The sequence below is a fragment of the Pseudoliparis swirei genome, chromosome 16, assembly GCF_029220125.1.
Source record: "Pseudoliparis swirei isolate HS2019 ecotype Mariana Trench chromosome 16, NWPU_hadal_v1, whole genome shotgun sequence".
Taxonomy (NCBI): Eukaryota; Metazoa; Chordata; class Actinopteri; order Perciformes; family Liparidae; genus Pseudoliparis; species Pseudoliparis swirei.
In genome coordinates this window covers 2,286,440-2,310,227 of record NC_079403.1, presented here as the reverse complement: position 1 = coordinate 2,310,227, position 23,788 = coordinate 2,286,440, and the positions used below count along the sequence as shown (strand labels likewise).

The window sequence follows — 23,788 nt, the reverse complement described above, 5'->3', positions numbered from 1 at the left end:
TATACAACCAGAGGAGTCGCCCCCTGGTGGTCAGGAGAGAGAATGCAGCTTTAACACATGAAGCATATACTTCTATACAACCAGAGGAGCCCCCTGGTGGTCAGGAGAGAGAATGCAGCTTCAACAGATGAAGCATAGACTTCTATACAACCAGAGGAGTCGCCCCCTGGTGGCCAGGAGAGAGAATGCAGCTTTAACACATGAAGCATAGACTTCTATACAACCAGAGGAGTCGCCCCCTGGTGGTCAGGAGAGAGAATGCAGCTTTAACACATGAAGCATAGACTTCTATACAACCAGAGGAGTCGCCCCCTGGTGGCCAGGAGAGAGAATGCAGCTGTGATGATTCTAACACATGTTTTACTCCTCTTCACAGTTATGATCACACGTTTATTAACCGGCTGCTAGTTTTGTCACACATGTTTTTATGAATTAATCTTTTAGACGTGTGATAATTAACACAAGCAGGAATTATTATGAATAAAAGAGATTTAAAACAATCCTTCCTCCTCTTTATTGATTGATGCACGGGGTCTTGTGATGAATGATGTCCTGATTTAAATGTGTTTAAATATATGAAGGATGTCCAGGAAGTGATTTTAGGAAGTTTTTGAGGATTTTTTGATGACGGATAAAATTATATTGATTATTTTCTATTTTACATAATAAATAATATATCTGAATATATTAAATTCATATTGAGGTAAAACCAAAAGAAATGCAGCACATCTGGTCATTTTTGTGATGTTTGAGTCACAAAGCAACAAGATTATTAATATTGATCAATATAATATATAATACAAATAATAATACATTTATATAATAAAAAATAATATACAAAATAAAGACGACTATCAAAACTCATCAGAACCAAAAGTGAGAAACTTCTTATTTTATGACAAACAACTAAAAAATATTCAGAGAAAAGAAACAAAAAGCAACGAGAGGTTTATTATTTAGGGAGGGAGGGAGGAGGGAAGGTAGAAGTCTGTAGGAAGGAAGGGAGGGGAGGAGGGAAGGTAGAAGTCTGTAGGAAGGAAGGGAGGGGAGGAGGGAAGGTAGAAGTCTGTATGTAGGGAGGGAAGGAGGGCAGAATGAAGGAGGGAATGTAGAAGTATGTATGTAGGAAGGAAGGGAGGGAGGAAGGAATGAAGGAGGGAGGAAGGAAGTAGAAGTATGGTATAGGGAGAAAGGAAGGAAAGAAGGGAGGGAGGTAGAAGTTGGGTAGGGAAAGAGGGCAGAAGGAAGGAAGGAAGTAGAAGTATAGGGAGGAAGGAAGGAAGGGAGAAGTAGGGTAGGGAAGGAGGGCGGCAGGAAGGAAGGTAGAAGTCTGTAGGAAGGAAGGAAGGAAGGGGAGGAGGGTGGAAGGAAGGAGGGAATGTAGAAGTATGTATGTAGGAAGGAAGGGAGGGAGGAAGGAACGAAGGAGGGAGGAAGGAAGGAGGGAATGTAGAAGTATGTAGGAAGGAAGGGAAGGAGGGAGGAAGGAAGGAGGAGGAGTAGAAGTATGGTAGGATCATTACCAAAGGGCGTGACCTTGACGTAGTATGATAACCAAGTTGTCCATACAGGAATGAAGGGGGAGGAGTCATTTGACACACACACACCCTCATACACACACTCACATACACACACTCACACACACACACACTCTCACACACACACCCTCATAAACACACTCTCACACACACACACATACACTCTCACACACACACCCTCATAAACACACTCACACACACATACACTCTCACACACACACCCTCATAAACACACCCTCATAAACACACTCACATACACACACTCACACACACACACACACACACCCTCATAAACACACTCTCACACACACTCTCACACACACACACATACACTCTCACATACACACCCTCATAAACACACTCTCACACACACACCCTCATAAACACACTCACATACACACACTCACACACACACACTCACACACACACACACACCCTCATAAACACACTCTCACACACACACACACACTCACACACCCTCATACACACACTCACACTCACCTCACACACACACTCACACACACACACACACACTCTCACACACACACCCTCATACACACTCACACACACACCCTCATACACACACTCTCACACACACCCTCATAAACACACTCTCACACACACACACACACACACACACACTCTCACACACACACACACACACACACTCTCACACACGCACCCTCATAAACACACACTCTCACACACACACACACTCTCACACACACACCCTCATAAACACACTCACACACACACTCTCATACACACTCTCACACACACCCTCATACACACACTCTCACACACACACCCTCATACACACTCTCACACACTCACACACACACTCACACACACACTCACACACACTCACACACACACACACACCCTCATACACACTCTCACACACACACCCTCATACACACACTCTCACACACACACCCTCATAAACACACTCTCACACACACACACACACTCACACACACTCACACACACCCTCATAAACACACTCACACACACACCTCATACACACTCACACACACCTCACACACTCTCACACACACTCTCATACACACACTCTCACACACACTCTCATACACACACTCTCACACACACCCTCATACACACACTCTCACACACACACCCTCATACACACACTCTCACACACACACCCTCATACACACACTCTCACACACACCCTCATACACTCTCACACACACACCCTCATACAAACACTCTCACACACACCTCATACACACACTCTCACACACACACCCTCATACACACACTCTCACACACACACCCTCATACACACACCCTCATACACACACTCTCACACACACCCTCATACACACACTCTCACACACACACCCTCATAAACACACTCTCACACACCCTCACACACACACACTCACACACACACACGCCCTCACACGCACCCTCACACACACCCTCACACACACCCACTCACACACCCTCATACACACTCTCACACACACCCTCATACACACACTCTCACACACACACCCTCATACACACACCCTCATACACACACTCTCACACACACACCCTCATACACACACTCTCACACACACACCCTCATACACACACTCTCACACACACTCTCATACACACACTCTCACACACACCCTCATACACACACTCTCACACACACACCCTCATAAACACACTCTCACACACACACACCCTCATACACACACTCTCTAACACACACCCTCATAAACACTTTCATACAAACACTCTCACACACACTCTCATACACACACTCTCACACACACCCTCATACACACACCCTCACACACACACACACACACACACTCTCACACACACACCCTCATTACACCTGCCCTCATAACACACACTCACACACACTCACACACACACCCACATAAACACACCCGCACTCTCATACACTCTCACACACTCTCCACACTCTCATACACTCTCTTTGCACTCTCACACCTCATACACTCTCTCACACACACCCTCATAAACTCACTCTCACACACACTCTCACACACACCCTCATACACACTCTCACCTCCATACACACTCTCACACACACAATCACCTTACACACACTCTCACACCTCATATACACACTCTCACACACACCTCATACACACTCTCACACACACACCCTCATACACACTCTCACACACACACACCTCCTCATACACTCTCACACCCTCATACACACTCATACACACTCACACACACCCTCACTGCCATACACACACTCTCCATACACACTCCTCCCTTCACACTTTACACACCTCACACACCCTCATACACACTCTCATACACACACTCTCACACACCTCTCTACAAACTCTCACACACACCCTCACTCACTCACTCACACTCACACACCCTCATACACACACTCACACACACACACCCTCATGCACACACTCTCACACCCTCCTTACACTCTCACACACCCTCATACCTCTCACACACCACCTCATACACACACTCTTTACCCTCTTAAACACACTCTTTTACCCATCTCCACATCTTTTTACCTCCATACACACACACTCCTCACACACCCTCCTCCTCAAGCCTGCTCTCTTACCTCTCACACACACACACTCACACACACCCTCATAAACACCTCTCACACTCACACACACACACCCACCCTCACACACACACACACACCCTCACACACACCCCTCACCAAACACACTCCACACACACACCCTCCTTACACACACTCTCACACACACCCTCATACCTTTTACTCTCTAACACACCTCTCTTACACCCTCCTTTACACTCTCACACACCTCAACACACTCACACCCTCATACACACCTCATACACACACTCTCACACCCTCATACACACACTCTCTACACACCCTCCTTACACTCACTCACACACACACACACACCCCTCCTTTTACCTCTCCCTCACACACCCTCTCACACACACACCCTAAACACACTCATACCTCTCACACACCCTCATACACACCCTCATACTGCTCTCACACACACACCTCATACACACCCTCACACACACTCATACACACACTCACACACCTCTTTACACTCTCACACACTCACACACCATGCACACACTCTCCTGCCTCATAAACACACTCTCACACACACACACACCCTCATACAGCCTCTTGCCCACACACACACCTCATAAACCTGCTCTCTTTACACTCTCACACACACACCCTCAGCCCACACTCTCCACACACCCTCATACACACACTCTACACACACCCTCATACACACACCTCATACACACTCTCACACACACCCTCATACACACACACTCTCACACACACACACCCTCATACACACTCTCACACACACCTCACCAAACACACTCTCACCCACCACCTCATACACACACACTCACACACACACACCTCATACACACACTCTCACACACACACTCCTTCCCACACCTCCCACACCCTCAACACACTCTCACACACTCACACACATACTCTCTCCTTTTGCCTCTCCTGCCCTCTCTTACACACACATTCTCACACACACCCTCGCTTTTATACACACACACTCTTTACTCACACACACACACCCTCATACACACACTCTCACACACCTCATCTCATGCACACTCACACCCACAACACCCTCCTTACACCTCCATCATACACTCTGCCACACATGCACCTTTCACACTCACACACTCTCCTTGCACACACTCTCACACACTCCTCATACACACTCTCCCAGCACACACTTGCTCTCACACACACCCCTTCACTCACACACACATACCTCATACACACACTCTCACACACCCTCATGCACTCACACTCTCATACACACACCCTCATTGCACACCCTCATTTGCTCTCACACACACTCTCCTGGCTTGCACACACCCTCATACACCCTCTTTACACCCTCATACACACTCTCACACTGCCTAACACACCCTCACACACCCTAACACACTTACCCTTCAAACACTCTCACACACCTCTCTATACCTCTCACACACACCCTCATGCACACACTCCTCCTAACACACACCCTCACTTAAACACTTTCATACAAAACCTCTCACACACTCCTTTGCATACTCACACACTCTCACACACACACCCTGGCACTCTGCACACACTCTCACACTCATACCTCATACACACCCTCATACACACACTCTCATACACACACACCCTCTGCAACACCTCTCACACACACTTTTTGTCTCCCTCACCTGTACACACACTCTCACACACACACACCCTCATAAACCACTCATGCACACACACACACCCTCGCCATGCACACACTTTACCCTCATATTTTTCACCTCTCATAAACACACACACACAAACCTCCTTTCACACACACACTCTCATACACACACTCTCACACACACTCAGCACACACTCTCACACACCCTCATACACACACCCTCATACACACACCCTCTGTACCCCACTCTCACACACCTCATGCACACACTCTCACACACACACCTCATAAACACACTCTCACACACACACCCTCATACACCCTCATACACACACTCTCACACACACACCCTCATACACACACCCTCATAAACACACTCTCACACACACACCCTCCCCTTACACACTCTCACACACCCTCATACACACACACACACCCTCATACACTCACACTCACACACACTCTCAGATATCGTCACTTCTCACATCTGATGCTTCAAATCCAAGATGGCCGTCTCAGGCCTTTTACAATTTATTTTTGCTCCAGGAGAACCGTTGCTAGGCAACACCCTCCCTGCTCTGCTGTGAGAGAGTGGAAGATGGCGTATCCCCACAGACCTGTGTGTCTGTGTGTGTGTGTGTGTGTGTGTCTGTGTCTCTGTGTGTGTGTGTGTGTGTGTGTGTGTGTGTGTGTGTGCCTGTGTGTGTCTGTGTGTGTGAGAGAGAGAGAGAGAGAGAGAAAGAGAGAGCAGAAGAAGAAGGAATGCTGCGGTTGATCTGAGAAAAGGCCTCACAAAGATAAAACACACACTCACACTCTCTCTCTCTCTCTCTCTCTCTCTCTCTCTCTCTCTCTCTCTCTCTCTCTCTCTCACACACACACACATATGAGCAGATTGGATCCAGATGTTTTGGCTGTTCTCCTTGTTCAGATTGTGAAATGCAGTTTTCAATTTCTCTTTCTCCATTCTTCTTTTGTTCCTTCCTTCCGAGCCCTCTAATCATCTACCTACCTACTCATCTACCTACCTACCTACTCATCTACCTACTCATCTACCTACCTACTCATCTACCTACTCATCTACCTACCTACCTACTCATCTACCTACCTACTCATCTACCTACTCATCTACCTGCTCGTCTGTCCTGCCTGCTCGTCTGCCTGCTCTGCCTGCCTATCGTCTGCCTGCCTGCTCCTGTCTGTCTGCCTGCCTGCTCGTCCTGCCTGTCTATCGTAATGCCTGCTCGTCTGCCTGCCTCGTCTGCCTGCTGCTGCCTGCTCGTCACGCCTGCCTGCCCAGCTCGTCTGCCACTTACCTGCTCTGTCACACTGCTCGTCTACCTGCCTGCCTGCTCGTCCTGCCTGTCTCATCTGCCTGCACTGCCAACATCCACCTGCTCGTGCCTGCCTGCTCGTCACACTGCTCATTATCTATCTGCTCAATCGCCTGCCTGCGCCGCCTGCTCGTCTGCCTGCTCGTGCTGCTGTGCATGCTCGTCTGCCTGCCTCGTCTGCTGCTCGTCTGCCTGCCTGCTCGTCTGCCTGCTCGTCTGCCTGCCTGCCTGCTCGTCTGCCTGCCTGCTCGTCTACCTGCCTACCTGCTCATCTGCCTGCCTGCCTGCCTGCTATCCCACTCGTCTGCCTGCCTGCTCGTCTGCCTGCCTGCTCGTTCTGCCTGCTCTGCTCGTCTGCCTGCTATCGTCTGCCTGCCTGCCTGCTCTGCTCGTCTACCTGCCCATCTGCCTGCCTGCCTGCCATCGCCTGCCTCTGAAACTCGTCTGCCTGTCGTCTGCTCGTAATCTACCTGCTCGTCCTGCCTGCTCCTGCCTGCTCGTCTGCCTGCTCGCTGCCTGCCTGCTCGTCTGCCTGCCTGACTCGTCTGCCTGCTCATCCTGCTGCCTGGACGTCCTGCCTGCTCGTCTGCCTGCCTGCCTGCTCGTCTGCCTGCTCGTCCTGCCTGCTCGTCTGCCTGCCTGACTCCATTCTGCCTGCCTGGACGTCTGCTGCTCTTTCACTCTGCCTGCTCGTCTGCCTGCCTGCCTGCTCGTCCTGCCACTGCTCCATCTGCCTGCCTCTCGTCTGCCTGCCTCTGCTCATATCGCCTGGCACTAAGTCTGCCTATATCGTGCCTGCCTGCATCGTGCTATGCCTCTCTGCCTGCCTGCTCGTCTGTCTGCCTGGACGTCCTCATTGCCTGCCTGCCTGCTCGTCTGCCTGCTATCGTCACTGCTGCTCGTCTGCCTGCTCGTCTGCCTGCCTGCCTGCCTGCTCGTCTGCCCTGCCTGCTCGTCACCTGCCTGCACCTGCTCGTCTGCCTGCCTGCTCGTCTGCCTGCCTGCCTGCTCGTCTAGCACCGCTGCTCGTCTGCCTGCCATGCTCGTCCTGTCTGCCACTGCTTAACGTCTGCCTGCCTGCTCGTCTGCCTGCTCGTCTGCCTGCTGGACGTCTGCCTGCCTGCTCGTCTGCCTGCCTGCTCATCGCCACTTGCTCGTCCTGCCTGCCTGCACCTCGTCTGTCACTGCTCGTCTGCCTGCCTGCCTGCCCGTCTGCCTGCCTGCTCGTCTGCCTGCCTGCCTGCTCCGTCTGCCTGCCTGCTCTGCCTGCTCATCTGCCTCCTCTGCCTGCCTGCCTGTAGCCTGCGCTGGACGTCTGCCTGCCTGCCTGCTCGTCTGCCTGCCTGTGCCTGCCCGTCTGCCCCTGCCTCATCCTGCCTATAATCTGTCTGCCTGCTCGTCTATCTGCCTGGACGTCTGCCTGCCTGCCTGCTCGTCTGCCTGCTGGGAGCTCATCTGCCTGCTTGTCTGCCTGCCTCTGCCTGCTATCGTCTGCCTGCCTGCCTGCCTACCTGCTCGTCTGCCTCTGCCTGCCTGCTCGTCTGCCTGCCTGACTGCCTGCCTGCTCGTGCTGCACCTGCCTGCCTCGTTTATATATCTGCCCTGCCTGCTCCCGTCTGTCTGCTGGACGTCTGCCTGCCTGCCTGCCTGTCTCCTCTGCTTATGCCTGCTCGATGCAATCTGCCTGCTATCGTCATGCCTGCTTCGTCTGCCATAACTCGCCTGCCTGCCTGCTCGTCTGCCTCTGCCTGCCTGCTCGTCCATCTGCCTGGACGTCTGCCTGCCTCGATCTGCCTTATCCTGTAGCCTGCTCGTCTGCCTGCCTGCTCGTCATCTGCCTGCTCGTCTCCTGCCCATGCTCGTCTGCCTGCTGCTCGTCTGCCTGCCTGCCTGCTCCGTCTGCCCATAATCGTGCTGCCTGCCTGCCGCAATATCGTCTGCCTGTAATCTGCCTGCCTGCTCAATGCCTGCTCGTCTGTCTGCCTGCTCGTCTGCCTGCCTGTACTCGTCTGCCTGCTCGTCTGCCTGCCTGCTCGTCTGCCTGCTCGTCTGCCTGCCTGCCTGCTCATCTGCCTGCCTGCTCGTCTACTGCCTGTAATCTGCCTGCCTGCTCACGTCCTGCCTGCTCGTCTACTCGTCTGCCTGCTCGTCTGCCTGCCTGCCTGCCTGCTCGTCTGCCTGCTCGTCCCCTGCCTGCTCGTCTGCCTGCCTGCTCGTCTGCACTGCTCATCTGTCTTCTCATCTGCCTGCCTGCCTGCTCGTCTGCCTGCCTCGTCTGCCTGCCTGCCTGCCTGCTCGTCTGCCTGCCTGCTCGTCTGCCTGCCTGCCTGCCTGCTCGTCTGCCTGCTCCGTCTGCCTGCTCGTCTGCATCGTCTGCCCTGCCATCTATGCTCATGCCTGTCTGCCTGCTCAACATGCCTGCTCGTCTGCCTTGCCTGCTCGTCTGCCTGCTCGTCTGCCTGCCTGCTCGTCTGCCTGCTCGTCTGCCTGCCTGCTCGTGCGTCTGCTGCCTGCATCGTCTGCCTGCCTGCTCGTCTGCCTGCTCGTCTGCCTGCCGGGCTCGTCTGCATATCGTCTGCTCGTCTACTGGGCTCGATGCCTGCCTGCTCGTCATGCCTGCCTGCCTGCCTGCTCGTCTATGCCTCGTCTGCCTGCTCGTCCTTATATCATGCCTGCCTGCTCGTCTGCCTGCACGTCTGCCTGCACTGCCTGCTCGTCTATCTGCACTCGTCTGCTGCCTGCTCGTGCCTGCCTGCTCGTCTGCCTGCTCGTCTGCCTGCCTGCTCGTCTGCGCCTGGCTGCTCGATCTGCCTGCTCGTCTACCTGCCTGCTCGTCTACCACCTGCTCATTCCTGCCTGCCTGCTCGTCCTGCCTGCTCGTCTGCCGCCGTCTGCCTGCCTGCTCTGCCTGCCTGCTCATCTGCCTGCCTAGACATCTGCCTGCCTGCCTGCTCGTCTGTCTGCCTGCTCGTCTGCCTGCTCGTCTGCCTGCCTGCCTGCTCGTCTGCCTGTGCTCTATCTGCCTAACTGCCCTGCCTACTCTGCCTGCCTGCCTGCCTGCTCGTCTGCCTGCCACTCATCTGCCTCGTCTGCCTGCCTGCTCGTCTGCCTGCACCACCTGCCTGTCGTCTGCCTGCCTGCTCCGTCTGCCTCCTCTGCCTGCCTGCCACTATCGTCTGCCTGCCACCTGCTCGTCTGCCTGCCTGCTCGTCTGCCTGCCTTTCCATCTGCCTGCTCGTCTGTCTACCCTGCGTCTGCTCCTGCCTGCTCGTCTGCCTGCTCATCTGTCTATCGCGTCTGCCTGCCTGCCTGCTCGTCTGCCTGCTCCTGCTCGTCTACCTGCCTGCTGCGTCCTGCCTGCATGCGTCTGCCTGCTCACACACCTGCATCATACACACTCTCACACCCTCATGCACACACTCATACACACACCTCATACCACGCACCCTAATACCTCCCTCACACACCCTCATACACACACTCACACACACACACCCTCGCCAGCATAAAAACACTCTCACACACACACACATCATATCACACACACCCTCACACAACCTCGCCGCTTACACTCACATACACACACACACTCTCTCTCACACACACCCTCATAACACTCTCACACACACACACACATACACTCTCACACACCTCAACACACCCTCCTGTAAACACACTCACATACACACACTCACACACACACACACTCTCACACACACACCCTCATAAACACACTCTCACACACACACACATACACTCTCACACACACCCTCTTAACACTCTCACACCCTCATAAGCACACCCTCACACTCCACACACACTCACACACACACTCACACACACACACACCCTCATACACACACTCCTCCACACACACACCCTCATAACACACTCTCACACACACACTCTCACACACACCTCACACACTCTCACCCTCACCCTCATGGCACACTCTCACACACACTCACACACACTTTTACCCTCTAATCACACTCTCACACACCTCTCACACCCTCTCACACCTCTCACACACACACCCTCACACACACACACACTCTCACACACACACCCTCATAAACACACTCTCACACACACACACACCCTCACACACACACACACACACACACTCTCACACACACACCCTCATAAACACACTCTCACACACACACCCTCATACACTCTCACACACACACCCTCATGCACACACTCTCACACACACCCTCCTTACACACTCTCACAAACACTCTCACACTCTCACACACACCTCACTACACACACTCTCACACACACCCTCATATTGCTCTCACACACACTCACACACACACACACACCCTCACACACACACACACACACACTCTCACACACACACCCTCATAAACACACTCTCACACACACACACCCCATACACACACTCTCACACACACACCCTCATGCAGACACTCTTTTACACACCCTCATACACTCTCACACACACCCTCATACACTCTCACACACACCCTCATGCACACACACTCTCACACACCCTCACACACTCTCACACACCTCATACACACTCTCTAACACACACCCTCATACACACTCATACACACTCTCAACGCACCTCATACACACCTCACACACACCCTCATACACACACTCACACACTCTCACACACTCTCTCACACCCTCACACACTCTCACCTCAACACTCTCACACACTCTCATACACACACTCTCACAGACACACTCTCATACAAACACTCTCACACACACTCTCATACACACACTCTCACACACACCCTCATACACACACTCTCACACACACACCCTCATGCCTCTCTCACACACCCTCACACTCCTCACACACACACTCTCACACACACCCTCCATACACACTCTCACACACCTCCACACCTCACACACACCCTCACACCTCTCACACACACACCCTCATACACACACTCTCACACACCTCTCATACACACCCTCCTTTACACACACACACACTCTCACACACACCTCCTTACACACTCTCCACACCCCTCATGCACACACTCTCACACACGCCTCCTTACACTCTCACACACACACCCTCTCACACACACGCTCTCTCACACACCCTCACACTCTCACACACTCTCACACACACACCTCATAAACACACCTCTCACACACCTCACACACACACACCCTCATAAACACTCTCACACACTCACACACACACACCCTCTCACACACACACACACACACACACCCTCATAAACCACACTCTCACACACACACCTTCACTCACACACACACCCTCATACACACACTCTCTAACACACCCTCATAAACACACTCTCACACACACACACCCTCATACACTCTCACACACACCCTCATTACACTCTCTCACACCCTCCTTTGCATACTCACACACACACCTCATACATCTCACACACCCTCATAAACACACTCTCATACACACACTCTCACACACACCCTCATACACACACTCACACACACACACCCTCATAAACACACTCTCATACACACACTCTCACACACACACTCTCATACAAACACTCTCACACACACTCTCACACACACCCTCATACACACACTCTCACACACACACTCTCATACAAACACTCTCACACACACTCTCACACACACACACCCTCATAAACACTCTCACACACTCTCACACACACCCTCATACACTCCACACACACACACCCTCCTTACACACTCTCACACACACCCTCATACACACACTCTCACACACACCCTCATAAGCTTGCTCTCACACACCCTCATACACACACTCACACACACCTCCTCACACACTCTCACACACACCCTCCTTACACACTCTCACACCTCCACACTCTCACACACACACACAGACACTCTCACACACACATATACCCTCACACACACACACACACACTCTCACACACACACCCTCATAAATACACTCTCACACACACCCTCATATCACACACACACCTCATCACACTCTCACACACCCTCATAAACACACTCTCACACACACACACTCTCACACACACACCCTCATAAACACACTCTCACACACACTCTCACACACACACACTCTCACACACACACCCTCATAAACACACTCTCACACACACTCACACACACACACACTCACACCCTCATAAACACCTCCACCTCACACACACACACCCTCACACACACACACACACACACTACTCATCTACCTACTCATCTACCTACTCATCTACCTACTCATCTACCTACCTACTCATCTACCTACTCATCTACCTACCTACTCATCTACCTGAACCACCTGCCTGCCTGTCTACCTGCCTGCTCATCTGCCTGCTCATCTGCCTGCCTGCTCATCTGCCTGCTCGTCTGCCTGCCTGCCTGCTCATCTGCCTCTCTGCTGCCTGCTCGTCACTGGACGTCTGCCTGCCTGCCTGCTCGTCTGCCTGCCTGCTCGTCTGCCTGCTCGTCTGTCTGCCTGCCTGCCTGCCTGCTCGTCTGCCACGTCATCTGCCTGCTCATCTGCCTGCTCGTCTGCCTGCCTGCCTGCTCGTCTGCTTGCCTGCTCGTCTGCCTGCCTGCTCGTCTGTCTGCCTGCTCTCGCCTGCCTGCTCGTCACCTGCCTGCTCGTCTGCCTGCTCGTCTGCCTGCTCGTCGTCTGCCTGCTCGTCTGCCTGCTCGTCTGCCTGCCTGCCTGCTCGTCTGCCTGCCTGCTCGTCTGCCTGCCTGCCGGCTCGTCTGCCTGCCTGCTCGTCTGCCTGCCTGCCTGCTCGTCACCTGCCTGCTCGTCTGCCTGCCTGCTCGTCTGCCTCTCTGCCTGCCTGCTCGTCCTCTGCGACGTCTGCCTGCCTGCCTGCTCGTCTGCCTGCCAGCCTGCTCGTCTGCCTGCCTGCTCGTCTGCCTGCCTGCTCGTCTGTCTGCCTGGACGTCTGCCTGCCTGCCTGCTCGTCTGCCTGCCAGCCTGCTCGTCTGCCTGCCTGCTCTGCCTGCCTGCCTGCTCGTCTGCCTGCCTGCCTGCCTGCTCGTCTGCCTCTGCCTGCCTGCTCGTCTGCCTGCCTGACTGCCTGCCTGTCACTGCATGCCTCTCTGCCTGCCTGCTCGTCTGTCTGCCTGGACGTCTGCCTGCCTGCCTGCCTGCCTCTGCCTGCCTGCTCGTCTGCCTGCCTGCCTGTCGTCTGCCTGCCTGCTCATCTGCCTCTCTGCCTGCCTGCTCGTCTGCCTGGACGTCTGCCTGCCTGCCTCTGCCTGCCTGCTCGTCTGCCTGCTCGTCTGCCTGCCTGCTCGTCACCCTGCCTGCTCATCTGTGCCTGCTCGTCTGTCTGCCTGCCTGCCTGCTCGTCTGCCTGCTCGTCTGCCTGCCTGCCTATCGTCCTGCCTGCTCGTCCTGCCTGCTCGTCACCTGCTCGTCTGCCTGCCTGCTCGTCTGTCTGCCTGCTCATCTGCCTGCCTGCCTGCTCGTCTGCCTGCCTGCTCGTCTGCCTGCCTGCTCCGTCTGCCTGCCTGCTCATGCCTGCTCGTCTGCCTGCTCGTCTGCCTGCCTGCTCGTGCCTGCCTGCCTGCTCGTCTGCCTGCTCGTCTGCCTGCTCGTCTGCCTGCCTGCTCGTCTGCCTGCCTGCCTGCTCTGCCTGCTCGATCTGTCGTCCTGCTCGTCTGCCTGCCTGCTCGTCTGCCTGCCTGCCTGCTCGTCTGCCTGCCTGCTCGTCTGCCTGCTCGTCTGCCTGCCTGCCCTGCTCGTCTGCCTGCTCGTCTGCCTGCCTGCCTGCTCGTCTGCCTGCCTGCTCGTCTGCCTGCCTGCCTGCTCGTCTGCTCGTCTGCCTGCTCGTCTGCCCTGCCTGCCTGCTCGTCTGCCTGCCTGCTCGTCTGCCTGCCTGCTCGTCCTGCTCGTCTGCCTGCCTGCTCTGTGCCTGCTCGTCTGCCTGCTCACCTGCCTGCTCGTCTGCCTGCCTGCTCGTCTGCCTGCTCGTCTGCCTGCCTGCTCGTCTGCCTGCCTGCTCGTCTGCCTGCTCGTCTGCCTGCTCGTCTGCCTGCTCGTCTGCCTGCCTGCCTGCCTGCTCGTCTGCCTGCTCGTCCCTGCTGCCTGCTCGTCTGCCTGCTCGTCTGCCACCTGCTCGTCTGCCTGCTCGTCTGCCTGCCTGCTCGTCTGCCTGCCTGCCTGCCTGCTCGTCTGCCTGCCTGCTCGTCTGCCTGCCTGCTCGTCCTGCCTGCTCGTCCTGCCTGCTCGTCTGCCTGCTCGTCTGCCTGCCTGCTCGTCTGCCTGCCTGTCTGCCGTCTGCCTGCCTGCCTGCCTGCTCGTCTGCCTGCCTGCTCGTCTGCCTCTCTACCTGCCTGCGTCTGCCTGCCTGCTCATCTGCCTGCCGTCTGCCTCCTGCCTGCCTGCTCGTCTGCCTGCCTGCCTGCTCATCTGCCTGCCTGCCTGCCTGCCTGCCTGCCTGCCTGCCTGCCTGCCTGCTCATCTGCCTGCCTGCCTGCCTGCCTCTCCTGCCTGCCTACTCATCTATCTACCTAGACATCTACCTACCTACCTACCTACCTACCTACTCATCTATCTACCTACCTAGGCATCTACCTACCTACCTACTCATCTGGCCGTTGGCCGTCTGAAACAAAAAGAATGTCCGTTATAATAGTAAATACATTATTCCTTCATTCATTTCCTTTCCATTGGTTTTTACGTTGTTTATTTGTTTATTTCTTATCTTTAATAACCGTCTGGACAGAGACGCTGACGGACTGGGAGACACGGAGAGGCTCAAACAGAGGCAAAACAATACAATATATATATGTATATACATACTGTGTATATATATATACATATTGTATATATATATATATAATTGGTAATGGTCCTGAATGAGCGGATGAATAGCACAAGCTCCGCCTCCCTCACTCTCGTGTCTCTCGTGTGTTTCAGGCGACATCACTCAGAAGGGTTATGAGAAGAAGAGGTCCAAACTGATCAGGGCTTTTGTTCCCCATGCCAGAGGTAACCTCTGACATCTGACCCCTCACACACACACACACACACACACACACACACACACACACACACACACACGTGTGTCTGGACCTTCCTCGGGGTCACACACCACGCCGTCAGGATCTCACTTCAACTTTTTACCTCATTATTTATTCAAAATATCATTTTGCTGCCGATCTCTAAACCGTCCTCACGCCTCCTCCTCCTCCTCTTCTTCTTCTTCTGTTCATCTGCGCTGTGTCCACCGCTTCCTGTGAGCCGCGTGCGTGCACATCCGCGTGTGTCTATATAAATGTGTGTGTGTGTGTGTGTGTGTGTGTCCGTCTGCTGGCCCGCTCTCCTCTGTAGGCATGGAGGAGCCCATGTCCCACCGGACCCCCCTCGGCCCCTCCTCTGCGGCCCGGTTCCACCGGCGGCGGACCTCCGGCACCAGAGACGAGCGCTACCGATCAGGTAGAGAGAGAAGAAGAAGAACGGCAGCTGTCAATCACTCTGGTTAACGCCACGGACTCCCCGTCACTCGGAGTCTGGAGGAGTCTGTGGCTGTGTCTACTACCGGACACTTTACGAAGTCAGTGCACTCCGTGGCTGATAAGTCTGTATCAAATGGAACACTTACGTTAACCAGTTGGCGGAAGTGACGGACGCAAATCTACTTGCCATACCCGCGAAACTTAAACTGACAAAATGAATGCACTTCTTGCCCTCTTGTTGTCCCTTTTTTACCCCTTTCTCCACCCCATGTGGAAACTGCGATACCTCCACAATCGCGGCAGGAGCCTTTGTGGTCGACCGCTTGTGCTACCGTAGCATCTCGTCCGCCATTGTTTTAGAAATAAATTGAAAAGCTGGCGAAAGGGCTCCTCCTCTTCCGCTACGTAGCCAAGATGGTGTCCGTTTAGGGCGAGTAGTGTCCATCGTTTACACTGCATTTTCTGCCCGTTTGCAGAGCGCCATCCGGGTACTTTCAGTGCACTGAATGCTGCTGGTTTTGTCAGTGTGGCGCCCGAAGCACTGAAAGTCCGGTAGTAGACACAGCCTGTTACCTCGAGATCCTCTATGGATAATACACAATGCTTACCTGTTGTGTGAATGAGTGAATGGATGGATGGATGAATGCATGAATGGATGAATAAATGAATAGATGAATGAATGAATGGATGAATAGATGGATGAATAGATGAATGCATGAATGGATAGATGAATGGATGGATGAATAAATGAATAGATGAATGCATGAATGGATAGATGAATGGATGGATGAATAAATGAATAGATGAATGCATGAATGGATAGATGAATGGATGGATGAATAAATGAATAGATGAATGCATGAATGGATAGATGAATGAATGGATGAATAAATGAATAGATGAATGCATGAATGGATGAATAAATGTATGCATGCATGGGAGAATTAATGAATGGATGAATACATGAATAGATGGATGAATAAATGAATGGGTGAATGGACGAATGCATGGATGAATGCATGAATAAATTAATGAATGGATGGATGAATAAATGAATGGGGGAATGGATGAATGGATTATTTAATGGTTGCGTCTCTCGGCTCAGACGTCCACACCGAGGCGGTGCAGGCGGTGCTGGCGCGCCACATGGAGCGGAAGGTGGCGGTGCCGATGCCCTCAAAGAGGCGCTCGCTGGTGGTGCAGACGTCCATGGACGCCTACACGCCTCCAGGTGGCCACACACACACACACACACACACACACACACACACACACACACACACACTGTGATGTCCTTCACAATGTACCGTTCACCAGAATATGTAAAAACCTTCAATATCGTCAGATTTTCATCTTTTCCTACGGTCTTTAAACACATCGCGCGTCCGTCAGCAAAAGCAGCCGAAATTGTTGATCAATTTAAAATATTTAAATGTAACTTTCTGCCACAGTTATTTTGCTTTTATTGAAGGAGGTTTAATAACTTTCTTCAGTGGTAATTCGCTGGCGTCTCACTAGAGAACTTTATTTGAATATTTTATTTGACTCTATTTTATTTAATACATGTTATTTTATTTGAATTTATTTAATTTTATAATTTTATAATTTTACATTTTTTTATTTCTAAAATGTTATAATTTCATTTTATATGACTTTATTTTATTTGACTTTATTTTATTTATTTTTATTTGACTTTATCTTATTATGTATATTGAATTGTAATATTAATTGTAATGTGTTATTCTTATCTTTTTATTAAACTCTCTAAACTGTTGTTAGAAGTTGTTGTTATTGACACTCCTCTCTCTCCAGGCCTGTCGCCCCTGTGCTCGGACTCGTCGTCGGGCTCGGAGGAGGAGGCGGGGCCTGGTGACGACATGTCCGGCATGGAGCACTGGATGAGTCGCCCCTCCCACTTAGGCCCCGCCCACCTGGGCTCCACCTCCTCCTCGTCCTCGTCCACGCAGAGCGGCGGCAGCGGCAACGCGGGCCGGCTGGCCGACTCGCTGGCGCACGCGCACATCTCGCACCTAGGACACACACACCTGGGCCACACACACCTGGGCCACACACACCTGGGCCAGCTGCATCACCAGCAGAGCCACCTGTCGCAGTCGCACCACGGTGAGAACACGTTTAGCCCCTTCACAATAAAAGCATCTGTTTTTTTATAGAAATATATTTTTTTATAAATAACTGTATATTTATATTTCTTCTATTCATTTTAATCACAAAGAGATTTGTAAAGTTAGTGCAAACAGCTTTTCTGCACACGAACATTTCCAAATATCTTGTTTTGTGTAATTTATTAGACAGTATCTTCACACATATATATATATATATATATATATATATATATATCATGTAAAACATCATGTGAATATGGCACATTAAGGTCGTCTATGGTTTTAAGTTTTTCACTAATCATCCAAGTTTTCTTCTGGAGTTTCCCCCCATGCTTTTACTTTGAAAAATAGAAACTGTACAGTTGAATTCTCTTTCTGCAAAAACCTTTTTTCTTCTTTTTATCTAACGTGTGTGTGTGTGTGTGTGTGTGTGTGTCTCTCCAGGTATCGGCCACCTGTCCCTGAAGAGGAAGGGGGCCCTCGGCGTGGTGGAGAATGGGGCGTCTCTGCGCCGCTCCTGTGAGTTTGGCTCTGACATGTTGTGGCCGCCGCCGCTGGAGTCCGACGGTACGTCGACATGATCAATACTTTTATTGATTGATGATCACAAACATCCGATGGGGAGAGAATGTGACGCTGATTTATTTCAAGATGTGAGAAGTCCCACACGCTTCTCTCAAAGGACCTTTTTGTGCCTTTAAACACCTTTTTAATGAATATATTAAATTATATATTTCTTTCTCATTTTAAATGTACAATATTTTATATGTATTTTATAAAAATATTTTATACATAAAATATTTAACATATAAAATGTTTTTTATTTAAAAAAAATAGATTTCATATTTTTTTATTTAAAAACATGTTTTCATTAAAAAAAACATTTTTAATCGAAAAATATTTCATGTGGAAAATGTTATATATAAAATACGTTTCATTTTAAAATATTGTGCATATAAAATATTTTCAATATTTGTTAATATTTTAAATTTTTTATAAAATATTTGTTTATTTTAAAAGATTTTATATGTAAAATATTTTGTATTTAAAATCTTTAAAATATAAAATATTTTCCATATAAAATATTTTTATATTTTAAATATTTCATAAGGAAAATCTATTATATGGAAACTATTTTCTGGCTCTGTTGAAACACTTTGAAACTACTCTTTTTCAGTTGTTAGTTTAAGGTGTTCTCTTTTTATATTATAATGTTGAGTATGGTCTGTATAAAATATGCTCTAAAAATGAATATAAAATCATTTGATTAGGTTTTGTGTAGAAACCCTTTGAGCCCTAAAATGAGCTTTTAACAAGAATTCTCTGAGTAAAGCAAAACAAAGATAAATGAAATACAACAGGAAGTATAACATAAATAATAAATCAAAACTTTGGGCTGAACAGGAAGTTTTATTTTGAAACAATTTGGCTTGACGTAAGAATAAAAAAGTAAATCTGAAATGTACAAAGGACTCTGATAAGCAAACAAACCACTCAGTTTGTCCGTGTGTTCGTTTCCCTCCAGAGAACCACTCCGCCCCTCCGGACGTGACGGGCTACTCGTCTGACTCCTCCCACTCCCGCCACCGCATGGCCAACATGGGAACCATCGCCAGGAACACGCAGAAGTACGGCAACGCCGAGCGCATGGAGACGGGCGACGGTAAGAGTCGTCGGCGACGACAACAACAACAACAACAACACGGCAGAAAGGGAGCTCAGATTTAGAACGTCGCGCTTTTAAAAAAAAGAAATTAATTTGTTAATTTTTCAGCGTGCTTCACGGCCGTTAGAAGCTCGTGTCGACATTCGATTGGCCGGTTGGCCGTTCGTTGCCGGGCAACCGACCGACAGTGTGTGGTTCCTGTAGGTGTGACAGTGTGTGTGACAGTGTGTGTGACAGTGTGTGTGACGGTGTGTGTGACAGTGTGTGTGACAGTGTGTGTGACAGTGTGTGTGACAGTGTGTGGTTCCTGTAGGTGTGACAGTGTGTGTGACAGTGTGTGGTTCCTGTAGGTGTGACAGTGTGTGTGACAGTGTGTGTGACAGTGTGTGTGACGGTGTGTGTGACGGTGTGTGGTTCCTGTGTGTGTGACAGTGTGTGTGACGGTGTGTGTGACAGTGTGTGGTTCCTGTAGGTGTGACAGTGTGTGTGACGGTGTGTTTGACGGTGTGTGTGACAGTGTGTGTGACGGTGTGTGTGACGGTGTGTGGTTCCTGTAGGTGTGACAGTGTGTGTGACGGTGTGTGTGATAGTGTGTGTGACAGTGTGTGGTTCCTGTAGGTGTGACAGTGTGTGTGACAGTGTGTGTGACGGTGTGTGTGACAGTGTGTGGTGACAGTGTGTGTGACAGTGTGTGGTGTGTTTGGCAGTATGTTGGCAGTGTAATGATGTGTGTGACAGTGTGTGTGACGGTGTGTGTGACGGTGTGTAGTTTCTTGTGGTTCCGTGTCGGTGTCAGTCAGCCCGTGTAGCCAGTGGCTAAGATCCAGCAGCTGGTGACCACCCTGAAGCAGCCGCGCAGACCTCCACTCAGGGAGTTCTTTGTGGACGACTTTGATGAGCTGCTGGAGGGTCAGACGCCATCTTTGATTCTGTCTTTACTAATATTGTTATTGAGGGTTCCAATCCCCCATCATGCATCCTGGTGGTTCCAATCCCCCATCATGCACCATGGTGGTTCCAATCCCCCATCATGCATCCTGGTGGTTCCAATCCCCCATCATGCACCATGGTGGTTCCAATCCCCCATCATGCATCCTAGTGGTTCCAATCCCCCATCATGCACCATGGTGGTTCCAATCCCCCATCATGCATCATGGTGGTTCCAATCCCCCATCATGCACCATGGTGGTTCCAATCCCCCATCATGCATCATGGTGGTTCCAATCCCCCATCATGCACCATGGTGGTTCCAATCCCCCATCATGCATCTTGGTGGTTCCAATCCCCCAAGCTAAATATGAAAGGGAAAGCATTCATGTCTCTAGACCTTAGCCCCGCCTCCGTCCTCATTAGCCCCGCCTCCTCCCCTCCCATCTCTGACGCCGCTGTCCTCGTCTCCAGTCCAGCAGCCGGACCCCAACCAGCCGCGGCCGGAGGGGGCGGAGATGCTGCCGGTCCGCGGCGAGCCGCTGGGCGTGGTCACCAACTGGCCGCCGTCCCTGGAGGCGGCGCTGCAGCGCTGGGGGACCATCTCCCCCAAGGCGCCATGCCTCACCAGCCTGGACACGGCGGGGAAGCCCCTCTACGTCCTCACGTACGGTGAGGCCACGCCCCCCCGCCGCTCAACCGTCCACTTATTGGTCGGCTCTCATTCTGCTGAGCTGGAACACTGTAGGGAACGCTGTCGACGGCTCTCTCTCTCTCTCTCTTCTCCCTCCCTCCCTCCCTCCCTTGTCTCCTGCTCCCTTTAGGAAAGCTGTGGTCTCGCAGCATCAAACTTGCGTACAACATCCTCCACAAACTGGGCAGCAAACAGGAGCCAATGGTCCGACCGGGTGATCGGGTGAGTCTGACTCCTCCCCCACTGTGACTCCTCCCCTACTGTGACTCTGACTCCTCCCCCATGGTGACTCCTCCCCGACTGTGAGTCTGACTCCTCCCCCATTGTCTATCTGACTCCTCCCTCTGACCCTGGTTCATCTCTGACCCCGGTCCCTGACCCCGGTCCCTGACCCTGGCCCCTCCCTCCCCCCCCCCCCCAGGTGGCGCTGGTGTTCCCTAACAACGACCCCGTGGCCTTCATGGTGGCCTTCTACGGCTGTCTGCTGGCTGAGGTGGTCCCGGTTCCCATCGAGGTCCCCCTGAGCCGCAAGGTACTCCGAGATCCACCTCAACCTCACCTGGACTCACCTGGCATCATGTGACCAGGAGAACATGTGACCAGTAGAACATGTGACCAGTAGAACATGTGACCAGGAGAACATGTGACCAGGAGAACATGTGATCAGTAGAACATGTGACCAGTAGAACATGTGACCAGGAGAACATGTGACCAGGAGAACATGTGACGAGGAGAACATGTGACCAGTAGAACATGTGACCAGTGGAACATGTGACCAGTAGAACATGTGACCAGTAGAACATGTGACCAGGAGAACATGTGATCAGTAGAACATGTGACCAGTAGAACATGTGACCAGTAGAACATGTGACCAGGAGAACATGTGACCAGGAGAACATGTGATCAGGAGAACATGTGACCAGTAGAACATGTGACCCTCCTAAGAACATGTGACTCCTTGGTTTGGTGACACAGAGTGTGTTCGTCTGTGGTGAAACTCACCTCGGCTGCCTTCGCAGTAGCACATGTGACCAGTAGAACATGTGACCAGTAGAACATGTGACCAGGAGAACATGTGACCAGTAGAACATGTGACCAGGAGAACATGTGACCAGGAGAACATGTGACCAGTAGAACATGTGACCAGTATTGATAGTCAGTGAACATGTGACCAGTAGAACATGTGACCAGGAGAACATGTGACCAGGAGAACATGTGATCAGGAGAACATGTGACCAGGAGAACATGTGACCAGTAGAACATGTGACCAGTAGAACATGTGACCAGGAGAACATGTGACCAGGAGAACATGTGATCAGTAGAACATGTGACCAGTAGAACATGTGATCAGGAGAACATGTGATCAGGAGAACATGTGACCAGTAGAACATGTGACCAGGAGAACATGTGACCAGTAGAACATGTGACCAGTAGAACATGTGATCAGTAGAACATGTGACCAGTAGAACATGTGATCAGTAGAACATGTGACCAGTAGAACATGTGACCAGAAAAACATGTGATCAGTAGAACATGTGACCAGTAGAACATGTGACCAGGAGAACATGTGATCAGTAGAACATGTGACCAGTAGAACATGTGACCAGGAGAACATGTGACCAAGAGAACATGTGATCAGTAGAACATGTTACCAGTTGAACATGTGATCAGTAGAACATGTGACCAGGAGAACATGTGATCAGTAGAACATGTGACCAGTAGAACATGTGACCAGAAGAACATGTGATCGGTAGAACATATGACAGTAGAACATGTGACCGGTAGAACATGTGATCAGGAGAACATGTGAGGAGCATGTGACCAGTAGAACATGTGATC

At 51.4% G+C, this 23,788-nt stretch overlaps 1 protein-coding gene across 1 annotated transcript in view; it reads left to right on the top strand.

Annotated features, from left to right (window-relative positions):
- The window catches only part of LOC130206610 (disco-interacting protein 2 homolog C-like), an 82,341-nt gene that overhangs the window by 3,033 nt on the left and 55,520 nt on the right, over positions 1 to 23,788 (top strand). The window contains exons 2-12 of the mRNA XM_056434655.1: positions 15,998 to 16,069; positions 16,412 to 16,516; positions 17,642 to 17,767; positions 18,349 to 18,660; positions 19,107 to 19,229; positions 20,188 to 20,325; positions 20,679 to 20,686; positions 21,138 to 21,237; positions 21,730 to 21,927; positions 22,080 to 22,171; positions 22,371 to 22,481. Of these exons, the coding sequence (XP_056290630.1) occupies positions 15,998 to 16,069; positions 16,412 to 16,516; positions 17,642 to 17,767; positions 18,349 to 18,660; positions 19,107 to 19,229; positions 20,188 to 20,325; positions 20,679 to 20,686; positions 21,138 to 21,237; positions 21,730 to 21,927; positions 22,080 to 22,171; positions 22,371 to 22,481 (1,385 nt within the window). The remainder of the gene's footprint in view (positions 1 to 15,997; positions 16,070 to 16,411; positions 16,517 to 17,641; positions 17,768 to 18,348; positions 18,661 to 19,106; positions 19,230 to 20,187; positions 20,326 to 20,678; positions 20,687 to 21,137; positions 21,238 to 21,729; positions 21,928 to 22,079; positions 22,172 to 22,370; positions 22,482 to 23,788) is intronic.